Consider the following 26,971-nt stretch of genomic DNA (forward strand, 5'->3'; position numbering starts at 1 on the left):
GTGGTGATGCTGGAGCCCCCAGCCTCTATATAAGCCTGTCAGTGGCGGCTGCTTTTCTGTCAGGGTTGGATTCCTGGTCTTCCCTGGCAACAAGCCCATCATCTCTTGGTCACAGAGCGTTTTGTTTTTGTCACAGTCTGGTGGTGCGACTTGGCTCCCCAGGGGGGTCCTGTCCAGCCTGCGACCACCCATCAGCCCCACCCTTTACTACCCCCCAGTCAGACGTTTCTGAATTATGGATTAGTCTGGATTGCTTCTTATGAAATATGAATTTTCCAAAGGACAACCTTGAACAACACAAACACCTCTAACCTCGATAACCTTAATGGGAGCATCCACGTGTGACTAACACACTGAACCAGAAACTTATTTGACAAGTGGAGCGGAAATATTTGGAAACTGTGCAATCAGTTTATCTCCAGTACTTTTATTCTGAGAATGTTACTATCACACGGGTAGTTTAATCAATTTAAAGTCTTTTAAAGAGTATCCAACCTCGGAGGGCAGCTCGTGAGAGACAACAGGGAGGAGAGAGGATGTGCGCAGACCGCCTCCCCTCCTCTTCACACACGATGCTGACAGCTGAGGTAGACGGAGTGTTGATCATGAGCTGCCCGTGAGATTCAGCAGCAGCAGCAGCAGTCAGTTTATTAAATGGAGGATTCATGTTTTCTTCCCATTTGGACCGCAGCTATCTGATCCGTGACGGAGGACAGAAAGCCAGTGAAGACATCACAGAGAGAGGAGGAGGAGGGACGCACATCCAGCAGCACACACTGGGAAACGACTTGACTGGTGAGTTGAACTCTTTTTTTAATTTTATTCCGCAAAATAAACAACAATCACACCAATTTATGAGCATTTCGTTGACGTTTGGATGATTCTTATGAGTGTGAGTGAGCAAAGCTCAGTTACATTTTAAAAAAAACAACCGAGGTTTTCTGTCATTGCGTCATGTCAATTTTAGATAATAATAAAAAAAAAAACAACTTTAAAGAGAGTTATGGACACAGAGAGGCGGAAATTAAAGTCAAGGAGTGACGGGGAAGTCTCTGGACGCCTTTCACAATAAAACACATTAGAGACGAATCCTCCGGGTTTAGACGTCCAGCCAGTCGTTTGATTTGTGTGATGTTGTGTGCCATTTGTATTCGTGGCGGAACGAAATGAATATGCCCCTCTGCTCACTTGTCACAGGTTGAAGTGAACTCAAGATATGCGTGACGGAGTAAATGTGCCGAGCGCAGATGGAAGCGCGCGTGTGTGTGTGCGCCTCGGTGCATAAGCGACCTGTCATGTATCATTTCCCGTTCACTAAACTACCGGCGTTAACGGGCAGCACCCACGTGTTGGGAGAGTGAGTGTGTGTGTGTGTGTGTGTGAGAGAGAGAGAGAGAGAGGTTCAGGTTGAACGCGCCAAAGTAGGAAAATAGGAAACCCAGAAACGTGTAATTTCAAGCAAGGCTGCACAGGGGCATCAATTAGTTACATGGGTATGTATGGGTGCTCACCATATAGCGTGGCAGCGTTTTGAAAAAGCACTCATTTGTGGTGAGTGACACCCAGTTTATCACAGTGGGCTTGATATTCAATAAGTCATCAGCTGTTCTCACCCCTCAGTTGTCTAAAATGGTAAATGGTGAGTTCAAGTACCCGGAGAGCCAGCCCCGTGAATTGTTGCCCCCAGTCCAAGTGGTGCGCCTTTGTTCGCAAACTGTTCTTTTTTAGAGCAAACTAGGCTGCTCAAGGAGCTGCGAGACACACCGATACATCAGTGTCATAATTTGTTTTTATCCTCCCCATGCAGCCTCATTAAAACACTGTTTGAGGTGATTACTTTGTTGCTTGGGGGAATCGCACCTCCCTCCAGGCAACTTGACATGCTCCCAGTCTGCTCCCTGTCTGTCGTCCTCCTTTTTTCCTTCTCTTTCTTCCTCTTGCGATCCTTCCCTTTCCCCCCCATCATCGCCATACCCCCATCCTTGGATAGAAACTGAGTGGAGCTCCAGCCTCAGTGGGTGGGAAGCCCACTCCCCAGGACTCTGTCTGTCACCTCTAATTTTGAAATCCATTGAATCACATGCAGTATGATACAAGATCTTGATGATAATGCAGCGGTTATATTGACACCCCCTTTGTTTTTCTTGTCAAACAATCACAAAGCAATAAAAAGTGACTTAAATCAGAGTCAAACGCTGTTAATAAGCCAAAAATGTCTTGCATAGATGGCACACTCACAAGCAGCAGGAGTTATGGCCTCTAAGCAGGCTCATAAATTCATATAATAAAGGAGACTGGAAGCCAGCAGTGACAGTTTTATTTGCTGTAAATCAGTTTAGTGCATCTTGTGCAAAAATGAACACAACTAGCAACTATTGTATATTACATGCAGCTAAAACTCTGCCTCAGAGGACTGGCAGTACCTTTAGTCAACAATGGTGTGAGGAATTCTGGGCCTTCTGATAACAGCTCTCTCATGACTCAGATATAGTGAAATATCTATAATCCCTGGCGTTTCATTAACATTTAAGGAAATATGTTTAAACTGGTTATGGTCTGGCTGTAAAGGCTACTAGAACCACATGGTTTTGGTAAGGGAATCATCATGGGAATGTTAAAAGGGACAGTTTACCCCAAAATCTGTATTTTTCCTCTTACCTGTAGTGCTATTTATCCATCTATATTGTTGTGGTGTAAGTCGCCCAGTTTTTAGAGATATCAGCCATAGAGATGTTCGCCTTCTCTAGTATAATTGAATTAGATGGTTATCAGCTTGTGGTGCTCAAAGCACCAAATTATTCCCTTTTAAAAATTAAACAGCCTTGTCTCCTTCTAGAAATCATGACCTGGTTACCCAAGATAATCTACAATCTATTGTGAGCAGTTACATGTATGAACTACTTTCTTCTTACCAAACTGCAAACCATATCATCGTGCATCTACTCTTTGACAAGAGGCTCTTGCTTGTGACAGTGCAGGATGTAAACTTTAATGGCGTTCTACTCGGCTGAGGTGTAAACATAGACGTAATATAAAACTTGACACCGAATGCAAAGATGCTGCCTGTTATGTCCAATGAGAATTGCTTGCCTGGTGCATACGTAAAAAAAAAAAGGTTTACCTCTTGGTTATGCGGCCCACTGAATAAACACATTACATGGATCTAAATTTCGTGATGGAGTCATAAATGACTATGGGGAAAATGCTTTTTGGGCCTCAGGAATTATTAGCGCTGCAATACCGTTAGCAGCCACTGGGCAAAATGGGAAGCGAGTGTGAGCTGCTGTATCAAGGTTTAATGAATCCATTCATGGCTGCAGCGTTATCTAGTTTAGTTGGCTGAACTCTCGTCGATTAGTAGCTTCATGCTCCCTTCTGCAAGGTGATTTCGTTGGCCTGTGTAGTTCTGTAGAAAGATAATAGTCCCTACTTGAAAATATGTCATTTTGATTGTGGGGTGAATTGTCCCTTTAAATAATTAAAACAGCCACGCTATTAGAGTGAGAACGTCAGACCAGTTCAGTCACTGAAGAAAGTAACCTACTTAACCTCGCCTCAAACAACCTCTGAGAACGTAATGGACTTTCACATTGTCTCTTATTTCCTTGTATCGCATTATTGCTTCATTTATCATCAAACAGCTGCCTTTAGCTCGTCAGCAAAGTAGTCGATTATGATTAATGGGTTAAACAGTGTATGTATAATTATTCATATGCATTGTAGTATTTTTTTTTACAATGGTGAGGATAATATAAAGTGTTCAGTAAGAAGAGACTAAAAATGTGTATCTTAACTTTGGCACTTTTGGAGAGCCTCGCCGACGGCATGATCTATATTTGCTGTGAGTTTCGCCCGCCTGTAGCTCTCCCTCTGCAGCGCATGAATACTATGTTTTGGGAAGCAGACCCCCGCCCGACCCGTCTCTGAGTGGCATGGGGAGGTGGCAGAACAGTGGCAAAGCGCAGACGGATTATGCTCTCGCGTAAATCCGCTGTCATTTCAAAACTCTCCGTTACAAGAGATTCTCTAATGAGAAGCCCTCCGCTGCTCCCTGTCTGTCTCCGTCTTCACTCCATTCTCTCGCTTTCACCTCTTTTATCTGTCTCTCTCTCTGCCGTCTCTCTCCGTTTAATGGATGTTTTTAGCTGTCAAGGCCCTTTTCTGCATTTTTGTTTGTGTGAGAGCGAGTGAAAGATTCTGTTTGAAGTCAACATGTAGAGAAAAAGGCCTCGAGTCTTGAAGGCACTGGAGTTTCTCCAGTGCTACAACCACCTTGTTTTTTCATTCCATGCTGTGTCCAATTACAGAGATCTGTTTCTAAACCTCACAGACAGAGTTCATCTGTTAAAGCGAGGCCCTTTGTTTTGAAACAGAGTGTCAGTGTACAGTGAAAAGGATGACGAGATGTTGGATCAAACAGTGGAGCTGTAGGCTAGTCAGGACTAAGACTTGAATCAATCAGGTTTTTATTTGAGAGCAAAGCTGCCACCAGCAGAATGGTGAGTGAATTATTCCAGATAGTTACGATTTTTTTTGCACTGCATAATGCATCATGCATAAAGATGAATAAGAACAATGAATGAGTGTGATTGTTTTTTAAAATTGAGATCATTTGCATTGGATAGGATGGAAATTGTATGAAAATCCTAGAGCTAAGGAGAAGGCTAAGAAAGTTGAATAATGTATCTAAGGAAAGACTAAGGATGCAAATGACTCTCTCCCTATATCCCCTTGTTCATTTCTCCATTGTCAGGGAGTCATTATCATATTTTGACTACACCCTATGCTTCACCTTTGACCCCCCCTTTTTCCCTGACGACCCGGAGAAGAATCCTGCTTAACATCCCCACATTAACCTGCTTTCTGTCCCTGCTGCAGTTAGAGCGTATTAAAGCACAGCCCTGGAGGGAAAATGTTTGGGAGTGGATCTAAATGTTCTAACTTAGTCATAACACAGGGTCGACTTGGCTGTCTGGCCGTCTGGAGACATTGTAATAGTTTTTTATGGGACTTAAGACTCAGCGGGGGAGCACTCTGGCTGCGAAACTCATCGAGCCACCAGACAGAAGGAGTGGACGGACGGAGGATGGAGAGGGTTGGGAGGCTTGAGGGCAGGGAGGGAGGGCATAATATAACATTATAATGACTGAAAAGATAAAGGTAGAGATTAAGACAGTAGATTTTATAGAGACGGGATTGAAGGAGCAAGATTTGTGAAAATAAAAGTGGACTGATGGAGCAAAAGCAAAAGTCAGGATAATGAAACGGGGGGGAAAATGAACAGTTTAGTGTCGGTCCTAATCTAGGAAGACAGGCAGAAGCAGAGCAGAGGCCAAAGAGAAAGAGGTGATTCAGGCAGGGGTCAGACAAGGCGAGAGGGTATTTTAGAAATCTTGAGACACATTGAAGAGCTAATGGTACTAGAGTTTAAAAGGAGAACAGACAGGTCAAAAGGAGAGAGATGATGGGAGGAAGAAGAGAGGAAAGATGAGATACTACACTGTTATTTCTCTCTCCTCGTTTGTCCTCATTATGAAAGAGCACGTTGTATTGAAAGAATAATGACTCTTAATTGCTTGTTCTTCGCAAAATTTAAGATGACAGAGTGTACTGTCTCAAGACAGATGAGGTATGAAAATGTATCCAAGGCGCTGCTTTTCCCAACTTTGTAACCTTTTCGAGACGCACGTACCGTGCAATCAAAGCTGTAAGTCGCCAAATGTACACACACAAAAACGCACACCAGCCTTCTTAATGTAGTCTGTTAGGATCGTTAGCCGAGTTAACGTCCATGCACTTGGCCCAATGGGAGCCGCTGTGTCATTCTCCACGCTCCCCAAACAGATACAGAGATACAGATATAGACCTGCCTTTGGGGAAGACATATGCACACACACACACATACACGCACTTGCGCACACAGACATGCAGATGTGCGCCTAGCCGCGTGGCTCTTACAAGCTGTGGCAGACGGGGATATTAAGCGGAACTGTGGTGATGGTTTGAGGGTGCCGACGCTGTCACAACCGATTAGCTTGACGTTATCAGACCACGCCCTTTTGCTCTTGTCCTCCTTCCCCTCTCTTTGCCTCTCTTTACACACCCTCCGCCCATTCCTCCACTCTCAATTCCCAATCATTTTTCACAAAAGACGCCTCACGTTTTTCTTGTTTTTCTTTTTCTGCAGCTCTTATAGATCTTTGCGACTAAATTGCATGTCGAAATTGAGGAGAGGAGGAATTTAAAAAGAAATTTCAAGCTCTCTCCAAATTGTTTCCAATCACCTACCCTTGAGGGCATCAACTGGTCCTTACAGAATCTGAAAATGTACTAAAATAACATGGTTTTCTTTGTGCTTCAAGGCTCCCCTTGGATCAACATATAAATTGGTTAGCAGTTCAACCTCCTCTCCTCTCCTCTCCTCTCCTCTCCTCTCCTCTCCTCTCCCCATGTCTATCTAGTCTCATGTCGCTTTGCTTGACAGGGCAGGAAATCAGTCTCATTTCTGCTTTAATTCGTTCTGATCAAACATGTCGCTCCTAATCAGCCCTGTTTGATTAGGAGATGCCCGTATCACAGCCCACCAAGCAGGTAATGGCTGACACTTTCACATTTCAGTATGATTGTAGTGTGTGTGTGTGTGTGTGTGTGTGTGTGTGTGTGTGTGTGTGTGTTCGAGAAAGATTTACACATTATTTCCGAGGACGTCGCACTTGCGCACTAGCATTCAGAGCTGTGTGACTATCGCACACACTCTATTGCAAGTGCTAATGTCTTCTGTATATTTAGAAACTCTATCAATTTCATGTCTCCCACTTGAGTCTTAGTTAGCACCCTCCTCTGTTTCTCTCTTTTTTTAATCTCCTCTCCTCTATAACAGAGACATGGGGTGTAGGCTTCCGAAGTTGAGGAAGGCAGAAGAGAGGCGAAGCCCAGGCAATATCTACTCCACACTTCGACGGCCTCAGGTGGAGACTAAAGTGGGCGTGGCCTACACCTACCACTTCCTGGATTTCCTGTTGGGGAAAGAAGGTTTGGATGAGATTATCAATGTTTTTTTGTGTTTTTTGTCGTTTGTCTTTTGTCTTGTGAAACCCAGTGAGAGATGTACTTCATGTGACCTGACTTGAACTCACCCCCACACTCGCATACTTGAAACAGTCATGTGTTATTACTTGTTCCTTCACGCGACACTTCTTTATCGAAGATGATTGACACAGAAAAAAATGATGTTCATATAAACATTGCTACTTGTTGTACATGTATGTGAGCATTTAGCAGCTAAAGAGATACATATTTCTTTCAGGTATCCGTTGAAATAAAACCAACTTTGTAGGTCGATAAAATGTAATTGTTGCATTTACAGTTTGTTTTGTTTCCCCAAGTGGCAAAAAACTTTACATACATATGCACAAGTTACCCATAGCTAGTTGTGGGCTTTAAATGGAACTCATGAGCCACTTAGCAAACTAGCTTTAATGGTGCAGATGGTGTTTTATTTATGGTAAAACTTGAAAAACACTCGGCCATATGGTCACATTTTCCTTTGTATTTGTATTATAATAACAACGGCACATAACAAAGCACAACAGCAAACCACAAAATACGACAATTGGAAAACTGGAACCTGAAATCACATTGATAAAAGACAAAACACATCAAATTGAAAATCACAACACCAAATAGGAACACGCAACAAGTCACAAAGTACAACGGCAAATAAGAAAACACACCAAATGGGAAAACACAACAGCAAATAATGAAAAACATCAACCACTCTTACAGTTTATTACCTCCTGTTGTGATTTGCATTTCAGGGTCACTGTATCTCGTGCATATTTAGTATTTTACACTATAAAACTCAAAATGCAGTGCCTTTGTGAATGAATGAGTGATGGAGGAGGCGATTTCAGATACGGCTCGAATGAAAAATAACAAATCTTGGCCATCAGATGCATTCTTCATTCAGATCTGATTCACATTTGTCCAAGTCCCGCTCTGGAGGTGGGAACAGACTCCGAGAAATGTGTCTCACATGTATTCATAATCCAAAGTCATTCTTTTTTCCGAGGATCTTTATTTCTTAAGTCGGTTTCTTTTACTTAACTTTCCGCCCTGCTCTGCTTTGTCATCCTGAGCTCTGGTGTTTGTGTGTGTTCCACTCATAAAATAGCCACTATTGCTATTCCAACTTTAACCAGTTAAATAAAATGTTTAGGTCAGCAACTCTGCACAACTGTTTTTTTTTTCTTACTGTAAGTATCTTGAGGGCGAAAAAGTGGCTTAAAAGCTGAAGTTGTGTCTTTTGTGTGGCTCCTGTTGCAGCAAGTTCAAAGACTTCTCTAATTCTCAGATTCAGCTATATTGTGCACGCTGCAGCCGTGCCCTCCAACTTCCCCCGGCCTCTCCCTCGTGCAACGACAATATAGTAAAGCTGGTGTGTGTTTGTCTTGGGAACTGTGTATGCGTGTGTGTTTATTTTCTTGTGGTTGTGAATATGAAAAATAGTGCGTCTGGATACCATGTGGGTGTGTGTTTGTTTTTTTTGTGTGAGCGTGCGCGCTCGTAGCGTCTTGAGAGCGTTTGATGAGAATCCTCTAGAGGCGTCTGTTTTCTAAAAATACTAATTCTGCCATTGTGTTGGTGTGGACTGTGAAGAGATAGAAGCCAGGGAGAAGACAGGCGAGGGGGACAAACAGATAGTGTTGAAGCAGATATATTAAAAAAATCACCTCTTTTCCTTATGGCTTAATGTTTCTACAAGGCTGTGCCGCGCACTCTGTCACCCGACAAGCTGAAGCAGGTGCAAGTAGCTCACTGAAGTCCTTTTTAGATTCTCTAATGCAACACTGTAACAGATAGCAGGCAGGGCGCCACAGCCAAGTGGCAACGCTCTGGTTGCCAGTCGGCTTCATTTTCAGCCAGCCCTGTTATGTTTGGCAAATGAGTTGGGCTGTAGCGTTGGCTGAGAGATCTGGCAACGTGGAGCGGTGCTGGTGACCAAAACAGACAATAGACATGAGGAGTGCTCGTCTTTATCTCTGCAAAAGGCAGTAGGAGATAAATTGTCTAATCGCACGGGCGTATATTGATACAGAAAGACCACACACACACACACTCTCACACACACGCACACACTGTTCATCCGAGCTTGCACAAAACACTTTATAGCACTTTAGTCAACAGAGTTAGTGTTATCTTTCGACAGTCAGGCAGGTCATTTATATGGTAAACTCAGTGACGCCACCTTGAGCTGCTTAAGATGAGTATACTCTATTTTAGGATAAACACAGCTACTGTGAATTGATTGTGTGTGTCTGTGTGTGTGTGTGTGTGGCTGTGAGTGGGTGTATGGCTGCCTCTCTCCGTCTCTCTCTCCATTTGTGATAGAGAGACCAAGAGAAGTGAAGGATTCCTGAAGGATTATCTGATTGTTTGTGGAGATTGAGGGACCTCATTCCCAGCAAAGGGATTTATTTGTATTTGTGTGTTTGTCCGTGTATGTGTGTGTGTGTGTGTGTGTGTGTGTGTAGGAGGCAGATAGAGGAATCTGTATGTCAGTCCATGACATTGAGAAAACCCACGGTCAAATCCATGCTTTAATTCAATTTGGCCTCCATTAATAATATTATTTCCCCTCAACAGCATGACTTGATGACACCCACACAGTAATGAAAACAAATATCTTGCTGCTGCCCCTCTGACATATAGCGTGTGTGAGACAAGTGGTTGTTTGTTAATCTAAGTTGCGCTCTCAGGAAGAGGAGCTTAATGTTCACAATGAAGAGTGCAGTGTGGTTTCTAGCTCGACCTTTCACTTAGTGTGTGATGAAAGTTACCAGAAACAGCGCGGCTGATAATATAGCGTTTGTTTTATGAGCTGTGCTGAGAAATACTTCCATGTGACTAAACCCGACTGGTGCACACTGGGTCATAGCGACCCTGTGGTGAATCCAGGGAGGATGAGAAGAAATATGCTCAGTGTTTCAGGCATTTGGCCTGCGCCGCACACATTTCATCTCATCATAAAACCAATGTGTTCCCCTATTGAGCTGTCTCTCTGCTGTACCCTGACACGTCGGCCTCCCTTACAAAAAAGTGTCACGATCTTCATAATCCCCGTGGCAACACTGATTGGTTACCTTGACATATCAGCAAGAATGTGCAGTATGAAATGTAACAGCCAGGTGTGACATTTTAACCTAGCCTCCTTTTGTCGTCAAAGCGCCGCTCGGATAATGAGCAGAGGAAACGGAGGGAGTGGAGAACAGAAAAGAGGGAGAAAAGGGAGGCAGAATGAAACGAAGAAGGTGTAACTGAGAGAACAGAGGGTGAGAGAATGAACAGTACAGAGATACGGCGAGGGTTTGACGAGGAGGGAGGAGGCGCGTGAGGGAAAAGAGAGTTGGAGGTGTGAGAGCGAGCAGGCGAGCGGGAGTCAGGAGCATGAGGATGTGTGAGGAAGTAAGTTAGGTGTGATGCTGTGTGACTAACGCCGGTCTCTGGAGCAGACAGCGCGGAGCTGAACTCTGCTGATGACTTTCTGCTGCCCCACAGAGACGGAGACCCACTCGGCTCATTAAAACTTACAATATGTGTCTAACGCTCAGCACGCTGTGTGTGTGTGTTCGTGTGACTTCTTGTGTTGCAACTGTATATCTGTGAGTCTATTTTGACTGGTATATGTCAGCACTTTATGGAACTTTGATGTGGTATCTCTGTACCTTAAATACATCGTTTTGACTGTACATCAATAATTCAAAAATGACAGACTGTCAGACTATTCTGATAACTGATTGATTGTTTCAGTTGTTTTTCAAACAAAAATTCCAAACACTTACTATGTCGGGCTTCATAAATGTGAGGATTTGCTGCTTTTCTTTGTCATTTATGATCTTAAATGAAGAGTCTTTGACTGTCAGTTAGACAAAAGAGGCTCAGGGAAACTGTTATGGGCATTTTTTTAATCATGAAGATAATCATCAGATTACTTGATAATGAAAATAACCATTAGTTGCAGCCCTATTATGATCCACACCTGAATGTTACCATAGATATGTTCCTCTGTTGACAAAGAATGGTATACCTTCCTTCGACCTTATGTGGTACATCTTCTGCTATCACGATCTGTGTGTGTGATGTATTTGGCTCAGAGAGCAGGAGAAGTGCAAATCCATCAGTTTGATAGATCTATCCTGCCTGACACACCTATTCCAGGTATTTCTTTATGAAAGATTGTTGAAAATGCTGATCTGTCACGACTCAAATGGTTTTCTGCATCCTTCCTTTATGCTGTTCCAGTCATATCTGCCAAAAAGGCTTGAGAGAATACCAGCAAGGATGACAGAGAGATTCACAGCCTCACAAGTACATGGTACTGTATGCGCCTTAAGTGCCACACTGTGTTCTCACCACAGCCAACCTTTTTTTCCCCTACTGCTTTACACGTCAGCCATTTTTGTGAACTCTTTCTCTGACTTTTCCTGTAAAGTGGAGCTCAGACCCCATTTGATGAAGCTCAGACGCCTGACCAACAACTGCCATAGCCGGCGGCTGCATTCCCAAAACGGTGGGGAGCTCCTGGCTCCAGGAAGCTGATTATTTTATAGTCACTGTTTTGGCACATATCCTCGCCTAAAACCTCTGCAAGTCATTAGAAGGCTATTTAAATAAACGTGAACCTCCAGCAAGCAGAGGGATAAGCCTTGAAGGGTGGCTGTGAGTAGTAATCCCCATGCATCACCTAGCAGGCTTAGTGCAAACTCTTTCTTTCTGTCTCGTGCACACACACACACGCCAGGCAAAAAGAAGGCCTCATGCACACTCGCTCGAAATGCCGCGGCGCAAATACACCACAAAATATGCTTTAGAGTCGCACACAGAAATTTGGGGATTTGTACAAGGAATTAATAAGCCCTTTCGAGCGGCTTCAGGAAGGGGATGACTCTCACACACTCCCAAAACAGCTTGTGAAATCCAGGGTCAAAAAGTGAGGCGTCGCTCGCAACACACACCGGCTGTCATGTGGTCAAAGCTTCGGGTTGAGACGGAAATAGCAGAGCGTGGAGCAACAGCTGAACAGCCGCTCAGCCGTCTGCATGTGTCCGTTAAACAATGCATGGATTGGATATGGATGGATGGATATCTCACTTTTAAAAACTCTTTAATATACTGGTTCCTAACCTAGGGGTCCTGACTCCAATTCAGGAAAAGCTTCATGGGGGGTCGCCAGGCCTTCCTGTTTTAAAGAGGTGTAAGAAAAACACTAGGCCCCATAGGTCAGCATTTCATTCATCTCTGCAAAGAAAACTAAATAAAGTTTATGTTATTATTTATGATACAGACTTCAAAGAAATCTTCCAGGATAAGGGCACGATGAAGGCCTTAACACAGAGCCTTCACTCTCTGCTACAGTCTCATCATGCATTAGAAAAGTATGCAGTTAAAACAACTAAAGAGCAAAGGGAACAAAAGCAAAGCATCTGGGAGGAGAAAACGCTCAATTTGGCAAAAAAAGAAGCCTATTAAGTAAGTATTATTATTGAAAATTAAAGAAACACTTATGTAGAAAGAAAATGGTATACAAAGTTACTTAATTTATCAGAAAAACTCATTTCTGATGCAACATCAACATAAAATAATCTGCCTAAAATTAATCCAAATAGTTTGTTTTATATAAACTTCCTGCAGTTATCTGGTTCACTCTTCACTCTTTGATTTTGATATGAAATATCCATAAAATGTGTTACTGAGCTGGTTGTTGTCAGTTTACTCAGTAAGAGAAAACGGGTACCATAAAGGACAAGTTCACCCAAAACTGAAAATGCAGTCATTCCGCTCCGACCTCATTGTAGGAGTGTATATAACGTCTTTTCAAATCAATTTGGGATCTTGAGGCTTCCAGAGACTTGGTTTGCACCGCAAAAACTGTATGGAGCCATTTTTATTCCATTTCCTGTTGTTTTTTTCCGTTTTAAAACAAGTCCCCATCTACTTTAGTTGTTTAGAAGAATGCTGCAAAGCTGTTTTGGTGTTGAAGTTTTTGATGTTCAAAGTCACAAAAACACTCATATATCCGCACATACAGTAGCAACCATCTCCAGCTCTCTCAAACACACATGCACACACACACAACTCTTTTGCACACTCCTAACACTACACCCCCCCTCTATAGAGCTATAAAACTCCACCCGGCTTCTTTTTCTGCCCTGAGCCGTTCCCATGTTCTCATTCTGGAGCCGGAAATTCAGCCTCCCTTTAAATCCCACAGTGGCAGACAGTATAAATGAAGTCGCTTCCCAGCCTAAAGCGCTGCATAACACCCTAATAACTTCTGTATGCCTTGCCTGAATTAGCTGCCTTGCCTGCGTCTTGTCGGTGGGTGAGTGCCAGCCGTGCAGAGCTAATGACGGCTAATGACTGTTTACGGTGACAGGATCGTTGTTATCCCCCCCCCCAGACACCCCACCCCAGTCTCCAGCTGGTATTATTATTATCATCATCACTGTACTGCTTTTGATAAGTCCCCGCAGACACCCGTTTAAGTGTTTGTTCGATGAAAAGGCTCTCGTGGTTCCAAGCGTTTATGCCAAGCTGATGTGATGGTCGGATTTTCTCGGGGAGGTTTTTTCCACCCATTGTTTCACTGAGATGGGAGTCAGGAGTGTGTGTTCATGTGCTTGTATCCTAACGTGCTGGCCAGCTTCTCGCGTGTGTGTGTGTATGTGTGTGTATGTGTGTGTGTGTGTGTGTGTGTGTGTGTGTGTGTGTGTGTGTGTGTGTGTCTGTGTGTGTGAACACGCCAGATGATGGAGAACAAATTGAAAATGAGATGGCTTGCGCATCTTTTTTTTCCCTGTGTGTTTTGTGTGTGTGTGTGTGTGTGTGTGTGTGTTTGTGTGTGTCTAGTTAATTTATTCAGGTTATTTTCTCTTCTCCAGACCCATGCAAATGAGATTGAATGGAAAAGGATGACAAGCATTCAGGCACAAACAGACAGCCTCATCTCTCTCTCTCCAACACTGCTCCGCTAACTGCCTCTCTCTCTCTCCCTCTCTCTTTCTGTCTCCCTTTTCTTCTCCCATCGCTTTTTCCATGCCTCCTCTTCTCTCTCACACACACCTGGCTTCACTCAGCGATACAGAAACACACAGGCGTACATGCACGTGTTCCCTTAAAAGCCCATGAACGGAGAGAGGGCTTTACCACAATGCTCCGACCCCGAGAGGGCGGTTCTCACAAACATTGCACTCTCCCTGGCGGATTTGCCGTTGACAGTTTGCTGCCATACGATAAGCTCCGCTAACCGTTTCCATTGAAGTAAAGGGGTTTTCTTTCCATTGTGTTTGGTAATAAGGGAGCCGACTCTGTGTTAGCGATTGCGGCTAATACCACACACCCAAACAGGCACTGTGATAGCATTGTCTTTCTAAGCTTTTGATGTATGTGTGTGTGCATTTTGGATTAAATTCAACTGTATTCGTGTAGGTGCATGTCTTTTGCACACTTGTGTATGCCGGCATCGTGTGTGTGTGTTTTCCAGACTGAGGTTAATAGTTCTGGTGTAATCAGTTTCAGATTTAGCGTGACGATGCCATGTGTTGTTGTTCAGTGGGGAATTACCATAATGAAACATGCTCTGTCTTTGTTTCTTCACACCCTTTGTCCCTCTTTCTCACTCTCCCCTCTTCTTTCTCTTTGTTCCAGCTTTTACCCACTACTAAATAGCTCCCCTTTACTCCTCCCTGCCCTTTTAGAAACCTGTCATGTCCTTGTCTTGACCATTTCCCATTACCCCTTCTTGTCTAACCATATTTTTCTCCCTCCCCTCTCACCCATTCTCCTCCCTCCAGAGGTGCCGGTGTCGTCGGTGCTTTGTCTCTCCTCGGTAAGAGAGCTACCGGTTCAGGTCAGGGAACTCTACGCGCAGGGTTTTGTCCTGGTCGCCGTCCACCCGTTTGTCCACTCCTGCGGCCCTCGGCACGCACACATCCAGCGCCAGCTCCACCGGGCCGTGCTGGTCCGAGAGACGCCAAGGTACGCAAACTAAACACACCCTTGTCTTCAGCATTTCTGACTGTAATGATGCAGCAGATTGATTAAAATAAATGAGATGATTCAAAGTAGCAGCTTTTGCCACTTCATTGTTTTGACATGAAAACCAGTTGAGACCCATTATCACAAGCTCTGCACCTCACCTCGTTCGCTTGATGTAAAATTAATTGCAGATGAGTCAGCCACAAAAAAAATGGCTAATTTTAGCCCACTGTTCCAATTCTTTCACTTTTGGCTATACATGATAATACACTATACTCTGACTACACTATACACTGTGCATCTCTGCTGTCACGCCGTTATTCTTTGGTGACTATGAAACTCCTCCATGTTTGAGCACAGCATTATTTTCATACCTCCCTTCTATCAGCTCTCAGCATCTCATCGTGGGAGTTACTGACACGTGTCCAAACAGAAATCATTTCATGACTAATGACCCTGGTGATCCTCTGATCTGACATCTGGTGCCGCCAGCAGGTCAAGGTTTTCACTTAACCTGTGAAATATCTCAACTTCGACCAGATGGACTGGCACAAGATTTGGCACACATTCATTCTCGCCTGAGGACGGATAATAATGGCTGTGGTGATCCCTGAACTTTTAATCCTGCGCCATCAACTTCTGAATCTGACAAATTATTATCATTCCACCACTTTCCTGATCAGCAACTGAAAAAAGACAATGGATAGTGAAAATCTGGAGGGACATCAGCCCATATTTCAACATGAAACAACATATTTGATAACCTAATAGTTTCCATTAGACAACAGCTAACGTTGGCATTATACAACTCCATAGCTAACATTACAGTTTCATAGTAATACACAATATGATTGGACAAACTGAAATTGATAATAAAATTTTAACATATATCTTGGATATATTTACTTAAACATGGAAGTGAAACAAACTGGATGTTGGTCAGTGCTAATTTTAGCTAATGAGACATCAAATACATATTTTACCTTGAAGTACAGCCTGATGTTAGTCTGGATTTTCACTATCCATTGTCTTTTCAGTTTATTTAAATTAAATATATAAATATATCGCTCTCTAGTAAATTTATTTGAGAGAAATTACAAAAAAAAGCACATAGGTGTCTTATATTCTTGTAATTAATGTAGGACTTACCTAAAACACACACATTTTGAAATTTACAAAACATATGTGAGTGATCTATAATAGATCACATGATCTCTTCATCTCCAACATAACTGACATCAGTTTACCAGAACTGAATGATAATTTGGATAAGGGTTGCATGATAAGGATTTTTTTCAGCTGAAACCAATAACAGATAATCACCTGCCTCTCATGGTCAATACCAATAAGATAACCAATAATTTTATACTTTTTAAATTCCTAACCTGTAGTTCATGCACACCTAAGGCTACGAAAGACTAAGATGTAGTGAGCAAAGATGGAGGATTTAATATTCCAAAGCTCAAATAAGATTTATTACTTCAAAACTCGTATACTTTTACCCTCCTCTTTCTTTTTCTTCATCTTCTTTTTGTTCTTCATCTTCTTCGTCTTCTTCTACTTCTCCTTCTTCTTTGTCTTTGTCTCTGTCTCCTTTGTCTTCTTCTTCTCCTTTATCTCTATCTTTGTCTTCATCGTCTTCTCCTTCTCCTTCATCTCCATCTTCGTCTTCATCTTCTCCTTCTTTGTCTTCTTTGTCTTCTTCTTCATCATCTTCTGATTCTTCTCCTACTTCTTCCTCTTCAGGTGCATACTGACACCTACTGTTTTGGAGTGTGTAGATAGTGAGCCTGCTAAGTAAATGGAAGCAATTTGAATGATCAACTCTATTCATCGACCTTACTTTTATTATCGAATGATAGCCACAATATAAATCTCCCATTGTTCGACCAATAACTATTGGCCCGATAAATATCCTGCATCCCCAAATTTGGATGAAGAAATGCCTCTGTCGTATACAGATGGGGCCCATGTGGATCATTCTTTGTGTCTTCTCACTCAGACAACCATGGTTACATGTGTAACCTTCTATTGGTGTCACTTACTCTTCGCAATTAGAGTAATTACATTGGCATACAGTTTGGGGCATCCTCTTTTTTTCTTCTAGGAATAGTGTATGTTACACACACACTCTCTCGCACACAAACGCTGACACACACACTCTAGTGCACAGGCAGGTGCCGGGCTGCGCCTTTGATGCCCCTCCTGCCAAGTGGTCCTGCTGCTTCCTGGCACCTGTCACCGTGGAGACGGCTGATTGCATCACCAGTGCTCACCAGAGGGGAACGGCACGCTGAAAGAGAGAAACCATCTCTCCATCCTTTCATCTGCTTACTTCAGTGATGGCCGTCCCCCCCTTTTCTTTTGTCCTCCGCACCCCCCTTCGTCCCCTTTACTCCGCCTTTTATGTCCCCATCACCGCCATCCCCTTTCATCAAAAACCCGAAAAATGAAAGGGAAAAAAATCTGACAGATCCACTGTTTCAAATCTAGCTGAGAATGTCACTCACGCCTCAGAGCACAAGATATTACCACGGCCTTCCCACTGACCTCAATCCAAATCTGAAGAGGCGTATCTGAATACTGCTTTTATGATGGTGTCTTGCAGTGGGAGCAGGAGGAAATTTGCTCCTTTTTTCCCCTCCTCTAATAAGTCTATTGTGCTTTCCGTGAAAGTGTGCTCTCCTTTAATGGAAAATTCACCCTGTACTAGAATTGACATTATGTTTCTGCTGTGATCATTCTGGGTCAATGAGTGCTCGTGAACATGAGCGCGTCTGCCAGAATCTATAGAGCCGAGGCTCGTTTAGACCGTAATGTTGCCGGGTGATGGAAGTGCTCTGGTGATAATGGACAGGAAACGAACCTAAAGGGAACAGTCCAGGGTAATGTCACAACAGTACGAGACCATTTCACATTTTCTGGTTCACAAGGGCAGAATCCAAGTGAAGTAAATGACATATGATTGATGCTTTTTGCTGAATATTTGTTTAAAAGTCTTTCTCACCCTCTAGTTCAGAGAAAAGCCAACTGAGGTGGGGAAGGCAACGTCTGGAGACAGATGTGTGTGTGGCAGGTCACCAGTCTGCTGACCCTGAGGTGATCCAGAGCTATGTCAAGAGGGTGAGTTCAACAGTCAGCCATGCCAACAAAGCTGGTTTGGGCAAATGTGATTCACTTTTATTGGATTTGGCTTCAAATAGAGATGCCTGAAGCTTGAGGTAAGAACAATGTTTGCTCTTTGTGGTTTCTGCAATCAATCCTCTACAAATACTTCTTTTTTTGACTGTAAGGGAGGTCAAAAAAGATTCTTGGCCTTAATGATTAGCCACCTACGCAGGATAGAGGGCTCAACATTGCTAAAATTGTTTCGATGAAAGGCCTTCTGGTGAAAACATGCAACAGCAAATCTGACTGAAGGACACTGAATGATTCAACTGAAACAAGAAAGGTGGACAGGAGAATTACTTTAAATCCACACTTATTTGTTGCATCCTGTGTGAGAGTAGTAGGTGCTGCACCCATCCAACCTTTCTCCCCAGTACTGATTCTGATATTTCAACTGGGGGTATCTACAGGTGCAGCTCTGATAACCAGGGCCCTTTTTTGCCCCGAATTTAAACTGTGTGTACTTCACTGCAGAGAGCTGAGATGGCGGCCAGTTACTCTTTCCTTTTTCAAAAATTAATTTAACATGAGCATAGCCAGGTAGGTTTAAAATGACACGAGAAAATGGACCTGTGCAATATGTTTTCAATAAAATAGGAAGCAAATGGCAGCCTTCCACAATGCCCTACCATTCCCACATGCTAGAGCCCTATCACATGTCATTCTATAGACATGTGAAGCCACCCACGAGGCAGGAAATAAAGATGGGGAGTGGGAGTTAGGACAACATTAATACAGTAATGAATAATAATGATACTAGAATAGAACCACATCATCATCAAATTGAAGTGACACCCCAGTGAGTTAGTTTGAAAGAGGCAACCAGGTCTCACTGAAAGATATGAGACACTGATTGAAACTGTTATCTTTTGTAATTTACAGTAAAAGAAGAAAGAGAATGTCTTTGAGCCTGATATAGTAGGAAGTAGGTGTTTCCATTTAACTAAGATAAGACAGCTAGTCAATAGTGCTGTAAAAGCAATGACCCGCTGTGAGGTAAGTGACACAAGGAGGCCAGTTGTTACTTAATAAGTGCCGCTGAAGGCAGAAACACTGAATTTTATAATGACACTGGCCAAGAAAGTGGATTTGTTACATCATGGCTTAACGAGGTCAGTATTTGTGCTCATACTGATCTGCTGTATTAAATCAGTGTATCCCTTGAGAGTGTGTTGTGTTTGATAACCTTGTAGAGAGAAGGAGATGAGGTCACAGACTACAGGCAGGTGGATAGCATCTCCTCCACATCAAATCTCTCGTTGGAGAGTTCTCGTTATTTTGTCTCTTAGCACCACTTTGGAAATGTTATACTGTATGTCTGCAGGGTTTAAATATTTAATATTGTCTGTCCTTATTGCTCATGGTCATGTGGTGGAATGGTCCATTTCATATAGTGGGTAGTAGGTCATGTCTAGTCTTAATGACAAACCAATTTTACACATTAATGTGTGTTTAGTGGTCTTGCAGTGTACTGTGTGTATGTGAAAAAAGTAGTAAAAAGCTTTTTGGCGGCAGCAGAGGAAGCTAAATGTAATCTCATAAACTACCTCCAAGTGTCATTGTGGGTAATGTAGGAACCGTGTTTTGAAAAACAATCCAGTGGTCTAGAATTGTACACCAATAACACTGTTGGACTCATTATGGACAGCTGATCAGAATCGATACAGCAGAACCAGAGACATCGCCTCTTTTATTCCATGTATTATTCTTCCTTTTCAAAACCTGGCTCCGACATTACCCGACGTTGTTGAGTCTCATTCCCAGGTCGTCAAATACTGATGCTTTTAGTTGGTGGCTGGCCAGACATACTTGCCCAAAGCGTCAGTTTTTGACAACCTGGATATGAGACTCAACAATCAACTATCTTCCTCCAGAATTGCTTTTCGCACCTGTAAAATTAGTCCCACTGAGTTCTAGGAGTGCAGTGCTAAATCGGTGTTTTTTTAACAAAAGCGATCGACGTAGAATCCACCCCTCCCTCCTGCTCTGTCTCCGTGTGCCGCTAATGTTGGCACTTCACTGCTGTGACAGTGAAGGAAACATTACTGGGCTCAAAGGCTACAGGCAACTGCCTATAATTGCCTGTCTGTGCCATATGGTAACCCTGCCTGCTCTTGTCCTGACACGCAGAGCTTCTCCAATTCAAATGGAGGAAATTTGACTCTGGGTTTTCCATTTAAAATTTTTTGCAAATTTACCTATTTGGAAGGATTTTTTAACAATGCTGGATTCCCACTGGTTGCATCTCATGTGGCACTATCCTGTAACAAAAGAAGCTATATAATGAATGTAAGATTACAGAAGTTATCATAAACTATAGTTTGACTTAACCCAAAGATACCCTGCCAACCACAGCGTCATCACTGGCATTTTATCAGCTGTAAAACTCAATTTTAGTCTCCCTGCTCATGAATTCGCAAGCAGTCCTACAATGGGAAATGAAAATGTGCTCTATTGAATAGATTTGCATCTGAACACCCATAGAGCACAAAGGGAAACCTGATTGGATGGAAATGCACATCACTGAGTATAATGTGATAGGCTCCGGCAGCGTGACATGAATAACCAATCAGATCACAAGCTGCCAGGAGAGAGTTCGAGATAAGGACCCAGGAGCAGTACCGGGCAGACAGAGTGACAGGCTGGTGTGTGAGAAAGTGTGTGTTCGGTTTTGAAATTCTATACTTCTATTTCCTCAGCGCTCGCTAGCCCACCCACTCTCAATCTGTCTCCAGACAAACTCGTCTAATAAAACTGCGCGAGTGTGTTGGAGGGTAATGGAGAGACGGTTTCTATATACAGTATGTGATGAGTGTGTGTGGATGAGTGAGGTGTGAAAAGCAGTGGGTAATAGGGGAAGATGTGCCTCATTATTGTTTGGTGGTAGTTTGCGATCTGATTTCTCTCCCGTTGAGCCTGTCTAAAACTGTCAGCCCAAATATCAACTGACAATTAACCACCAGAGCTCCGCGGGAGGGAGCGCTACACACACACGCACACACACACAGACAGACGCGTGCGCGCTGTCACACACATGTGCACACACGGATACGTTGAGATAATGAGGTCCTTTTGTCATTTGAATATTTGATCTTTGCAGATGATTAGGTAGGTTGTTATTTTGCAGAATATCTACTCCGCGTACGTCAGCCTTTGTTTGTGTGTAAATTAGGTTTTGTTTGTCTGACGAGAAGAAGAGGCTGCAAATTTATTTGTGGCGCTGCGAATGATGTCCTTTTATATTTATGTGTCACTCAGATTTATTTTAATAGACTTTATTGGTGTGTATGGATATTAATATTGTACGTGTGTGTGTGTGTGTGTGTGTGTGTGTTACGCCTGCAGATCCAGGATGTTGCAGAACAAGGGGTGATGTTTGTGGGCTTTCTCCAGCAGCCAGGCGGAGGACCCTGCTTCTTGGGACAATGGGACCCTGAAGACTTGTCCTCCTTACATTCAAGCCCTTCACCCATACATCGACACCCTTTCAGCGCCAACACCAGCCCAACAGATCCTGCAGAGGCGTATCATAACGACATAGAGCCAGAACATCACCCCTTCCAACCTCATGAAGACGCAGAACAGAACAAGCCTTTGCTGCCACGAGAACCGGACTTCATCCCTCTGAAACCCATCCAGAGTTTAGAGCTCAACCAGGGGGAGTCGAACGAGCAAATCCAGACCTTACACATCAGCCTCAAAGAGTCACTAGAGTCACCAAACCAACCTCAAGATCACAGCAAACCCAGTGTAGATACAGTTCAGTGGTGTCCAAATCTAAACCAAGCAGACGTCCAAGTGAAGCAGCTGTGTCCAAGCCCTGCAGAAGCTGCAGGTGTAACAAGACAGCCGAAGGGTCAGCTGCCAGACCTCAAACACTTTAACCTTTCTCACCAGAGAGAAAGACAAAGTTCAAGCTCGGACAGCTGGCTCAGCTCTCCAGAGCTGGATCGAAACCATGAAAGAAAGTCCAGCTCTACCTGTACAGATGGGCAAAGCAGAGTGACGACACACAACAACAACAACCACATCCGGCTCAAGAGTTCTGAGAAAGATAAGAATTCATCTTCGCCACCAGCGCAGGCCAGTAAGTAACCAGATTCACTGAATAGATCATCATTATTCAAAGTGGTGTCTAACAGACCAATCTGTTTATTGTCTGTGTTTCTGTAGGGATGCAGCTCTTTGCCTTGTACAACCACACAGAGGAGATCAACACTTCTCTGAGGTTCTACTCACTCAGGGTGCCACTTCAAGTACAAAGGGAAGCAGGGCTCATCACAGAAGTTGACACACACTGGCTTGACCACATGACTCAGCATTTCACCAGCGGCGCGCACCTCATTGACGGGTTTTTCTACGTTGAAGACGAAAACGGTATGTTTCATGGCCATAGCAATGAAATAATTACTGATCATGACAGTGTGCAACTTTAATTTACTGCCACAATCAAGTGAAACAGAAGGTGGCATGTAATGATTTTCAGAATCCTTCAAAGATTATCATCGTCAAGACTGTTTGCAGTCAAGTTCACGAACATAGTAGATACATAGCAATGTTTCCACCAACTGCTGAGTCAAATATCTGGCTCTTTGGCTGCTAAATGATCCTCTATGTTCACTAGCCAGTCGTTAACTTTGTCTGTCAGCTGACTGTTGCTGAACAGGAAGTCAATAGTTGGTTCGTCAGAACTTTTCCTGAAAACACAAGGTTCATGAAAAACAGAGAAACATAACCAAAACAGTATCAGAGTGTGCCTTAAAACCAAAACGAGCTGAAAGAGTTGGGTGATGATATCTGTGGGTTCATCACTATGAATAACCAATTTCACATTGAATAGTCATTTGATCTGTTGTACATATAAAAATATTGATTATTGCAGCTTTAAAGTAAATGTTTCACCTTATCCCTGGACTCTAAGAAGTTTCACTGTTTGAGTTCATGACAAGAGGAAAAAGCTGCTCAGGCTGTAGATCTCCACTTCACTGCCGGTAATGGATGGTATACGTGGAGTTATGTGCCACAAGTCCACAGCTTACACCATAAGTCACTGTTCATTCAGCCGTGGAATAAGTAGGCTTAAGCCAAAGGGAACCGAGGGATCAATAGTGAGAGATTGGAGAGCAGAGATGAGCTTGTAACTCCTGTCTGAATCCCATACATCCTCCTCTGTTTATCTGACTCTGACTTCAATTTGTCCTGTTTCTGCAGACAACGGGGTTTCATCTGTGGATAGCGTGTTCATCTTCCAGAGCTCTGCAGAGGAGACGACAAACGCCTCCTACGACGCCATCGTGGTTGAGCAGTGGACCGTTGTTGATGTGGGTCTGAAGGGTTTTTAACACTCTGCAGAAGATGTGCACTTTGAGAAATCCTTTGTGACTGAAGGCTTAAGCTTCTGTCAAACACTGCATAAGAGTGGAGATGAGGGAAAGTGGCGTGCGAGCTTGTGGCTCAGCTTAAATTTGCCAACCTGCACGCGTGAGGTAATGTGTTTGAATTTCTGTGTATTTATCCTGTCCAGGGTGTCGTGGTGAAGGCGGACTACATCCCCTTGCTCCAGTCTCTGGCTCCATATGGATGGAGGCTGATGTGTGTGTTACCCACACCGATTGTCAAGACCAACAGGTACACAAGACGCCCAGAAATAAACTCACATCTCTAATAAACCTGTATTTACTTTAAATTAAATCACTTTCAATAACATCGCCAAAACTCAGTGAGGATTAATTACCTGCCTGTCCCATTCTTTTTGGGATTAGGACTGACAGTAGTAGCTTTTGTACACGAGACAGATGGTTCGAGATCTGACAAATCGTGATCATATGCTCATCTCAACATGAAACCGCTTTTGAAATCCGCCGGAGCTGCGAACAACAAAGTGGCTCGTGTGCTTTTGTCTTGTAACCTGTCACTTTGCACACCGCTGCCAACAGAAATCGGATTTCAATATACGTGGCGATGTGCAAGCTCCTCAGATTGTAACATAACAAGTATCAGTAGTAAAAGTGCTGCTCTTTTCTTTCTGTAGTGACGGGAGTTTGTCGACTAAGCAAATCCTCTTCCTTCAGAGACCTGTTTTGCAACGCAAGAGAAAAGACTTCAAGGTTTGTTCCCCCTTTGTCTTCCATCTTCGCCGCACAGCTGTCACTTGTCTCTGTCGTGCCTTTAGGATACGTGACTTTATGTCACAGACGGTGCCATTATAAAGTCATGTTGCTAAATATGGGATGTACAGCAAATATAAACCAGCTGAGGAGGAGTCTAATTATAGTTAAATGGTCGACCTCAAACTGTACAGGAAAGAGGCATCAATGAAAGACGCTTTGTTGTGGTTTGTCAGGTGTCTGGAGAGATGGAAAGAAAAAGCACAAAACTGTCTCAAACGCATCTATTTGGTTTCAGATGTTGAACCTCAGGGGTCGCAGCAAGGCAAAGAAGAAATCTTCCGGAGAGGACGAGAGAGAGAACACGTCCCCTGTGATGGAGACAGAGATGGACAGGTTAACAAGAACCTCAAAAGAGGAAGAGGAAGAAGAGCCACTGAGGAGGAAGAGCAGGGACAGCGGAAGGAGCGAAGGAGCGAGCCCTCAGCAAGGAGGAGAGGAGGACGAAGAGGATGCTCTGCATCAAAAGGGCTACTTGTTCCTATCGGGGAGCAGGGTGTCTGTTGAAGAGCAGGAAGAGGAAACCGACGTTGACGCGATCCCGGCGTCCAGGCAGGAGAAGTCGGTGAGATGGACGGATGTGTGTCAGAGAGATGACAGAGGGGTCAAGGAGGAGGTGAAGACGGAAGAGCGGATCAAACAGCAGCTGTTTTCTGGCGTCTGTTGACACATTGGGCACAAAGCAGGCAAGAGGGAGCTGAGGCCTGTTTAGTTTATTTGAAATGCCTTTTAAAGTAACATTGTGTTGATCTGGAACCCAGATATAGTCGGTCATACCGTTACCTTTGCTTCAGTCTGCTCTGGTTAGGGCGTTGACACCCTTTAGTCTTTGAGGTTGTAGCTCCCATCAACGGGAAAGTGTTGTGCAGTTCTCTGCTTCGGGTCAGTGTTGCTATTTGATGTATCCTTATATGAAACGACATGAAACGGTACACGGCTATAGAGTACGACCTAGAGCAAGTCTCCAGTCCAAGCCTTAAGTATTATTTTCTTGCCCATTGTTGTATTTTAATACTTTCTTGTAATAGGACTGTTAAGAAGGGAGTACTGATTTCACTGGGCTCGCTGTATTTTTATATGTAAAGTATCTAATTTAAGATAGAAACAAGAGAAGGAAAAAGTCAACAAAGTGTGTAGTGCACTGCATTAGAACCTGATAGACGGCTTGCATTGGCCAGTTTCAGCTTATCACAGATACAATATGTATTTCAGTATTGGTTTAAATGTTTAAATGGCTGATGATTAAAAAGAAATTGCAGTACAGAAAAAGATTTTTTAGGTAATTTTGAAACTTTGTCTTCATTGCATACTGTAGTTTCTTCCCCGCAGAGAGTTTACACTCACTCAAAACTCATCTTTGTCACAACTTAAAGCTGCTGCAAGTGTTATTTTCTAATTAAAATAAGTGTTAAATAGCTCTATATTCCGATAATAATCACTGTTAGTGTTGGGTTAGTAACCCATGTCCCTCCTCCCCCTGCTCATGCAGTAAAAGAAAAAAAAGACATTTTCTGGTATGCCTGCCCACTTTATCCAATCAGGACATAGAACTATATAACGAGGCAGTCCCGTCTCTTCTTGAATATGCAGAGCGCAGGATCCACTTGTTTGCTGCTATGTCTGGCAATTACTGCTATGCGTTCATGCGGTGACGTAGAGAGGAGGGAGGGGATTGCTAACTGCAAAACGGACAGGAAGTTGGCTAAAACGACAGCACTTAGAGCAGCGTTCACTAGCAGAATCTTGCTAGTTTTGGTTTTATTTGGCCAGATTTGAGATATCCATCTTACTTTTCTTCACCTCAGTACAATGGAGGTGCAAGGAATTGTGTTTGTGGTGTTCCTTACATAAAACAAAACCAGAAACATCTTTTCCAAGAGCCAATATCCCAGATATTTTAAATCATGGGCAACCAAACCCTGTCCCTTGGAGGGCAAAAACTGAAACTTGCATTTTAACAATAATTGGATGTTAGAATGCAAAAGGTACTCAGTGCAAGTTCCCTTAACTGATTGACTTGTCACTTTGCCCGCCATGTTCAGACTATGATAAATAATTAACAATTATGGATCCTACATAATTTAAGAAGCATTTTTACCTCACGAAAAAAAAACAGCATAAACATTATAGTGTCTGAAATTCATTTATTTTAATTATTCTTTTGCCAGGAACATCTAGTGGGTCAAATTGAACCATATAGCGGACTGACTTTGAGCAGCCCACCTCGAGATAATCCACAGAATCACGGTCGCGGTTTTCCTAGGGACCATTTCTTCAGCAGAAAAAGGTTCCTATGGAAACTGACAACAGTGAGGTCTATTATTCAGAGTAACTGGGACATTGCTTCTCGAAAGACACATTATGTCCATTCATCTCCAGTGTAATGGACCTGATTGAATCAAACCTCAATAGTCTGCTTGGTTAGATACGAGGGGCAGGTGAAAAAAATGCTTCTTGTAATTTCCTTTTCAGAAAATGTGTAAATTAGAAATCAACTATTTATTACTTATTCCCTGGACCACCTCCTTGTGTTGTGTGTAAGTAGTGCGACATGTAAGTCTTTATATGAAAGCAGAGGTCAATAAAGTGTTTGAAAACAG

The 26,971-nt window shown here is 43.2% G+C and overlaps 1 protein-coding gene across 2 annotated transcripts; it reads left to right on the forward strand.

Annotated features, from left to right (window-relative positions):
* The first annotated feature begins 488 nt into the window (after positions 1-488).
* On the forward strand, positions 489-26,970 carry rftn1a (raftlin, lipid raft linker 1a). 2 transcript variants are annotated; one of them, XM_084379796.1, is made up of 11 exons: positions 489-587; positions 692-795; positions 6,881-7,032; positions 14,853-15,036; positions 18,051-18,159; positions 21,550-22,291; positions 22,378-22,581; positions 23,416-23,525; positions 23,729-23,832; positions 24,236-24,311; positions 24,610-26,970. In XM_084379796.1, exons 3-11 carry the CDS (start codon positions 6,885-6,887, stop codon positions 25,036-25,038), a joined length of 2,106 nt encoding a protein of 701 aa, XP_084235922.1. In that variant the 5' UTR covers positions 489-587; positions 692-795; positions 6,881-6,884; the 3' UTR covers positions 25,039-26,970. The 2 variants fall into 2 exon arrangements, with proteins under 2 accessions (XP_084235922.1, XP_084235921.1); XM_084379795.1 differs by lacking the exon at positions 489-587 and having other exon boundaries at positions 595-795.
* The last annotated feature ends 1 nt before the right edge of the window (position 26,971 follows it).

The sequence above is a fragment of the Pagrus pagrus genome (assembly GCF_965226575.1).
Source record: "Pagrus pagrus genome assembly, chromosome: 17".
Classification (NCBI taxonomy): Eukaryota; Metazoa; Chordata; class Actinopteri; order Spariformes; family Sparidae; genus Pagrus; species Pagrus pagrus.

What these genes read in the sequence shown, in the direction of transcription:
- rftn1a (XM_084379796.1), top strand. Translation starts at nt 6,885, where the DNA reads ATGGGGTGTAGGCTTCCGAAGTTGAGGAAGGCAGAAGAGAGGCGAAGC. An exon ending in TCCAGAGCTATGTCAAGAGG is followed by an intron (nt 18,160 to 21,549) that starts GTGAGTTCAACA and finishes TTACGCCTGCAG; the next exon opens with ATCCAGGATGTTGCAGAACA. An exon ending in CTACGTTGAAGACGAAAACG is followed by an intron (nt 22,582 to 23,415) that starts GTATGTTTCATG and finishes CTGTTTCTGCAG; the next exon opens with ACAACGGGGTTTCATCTGTG.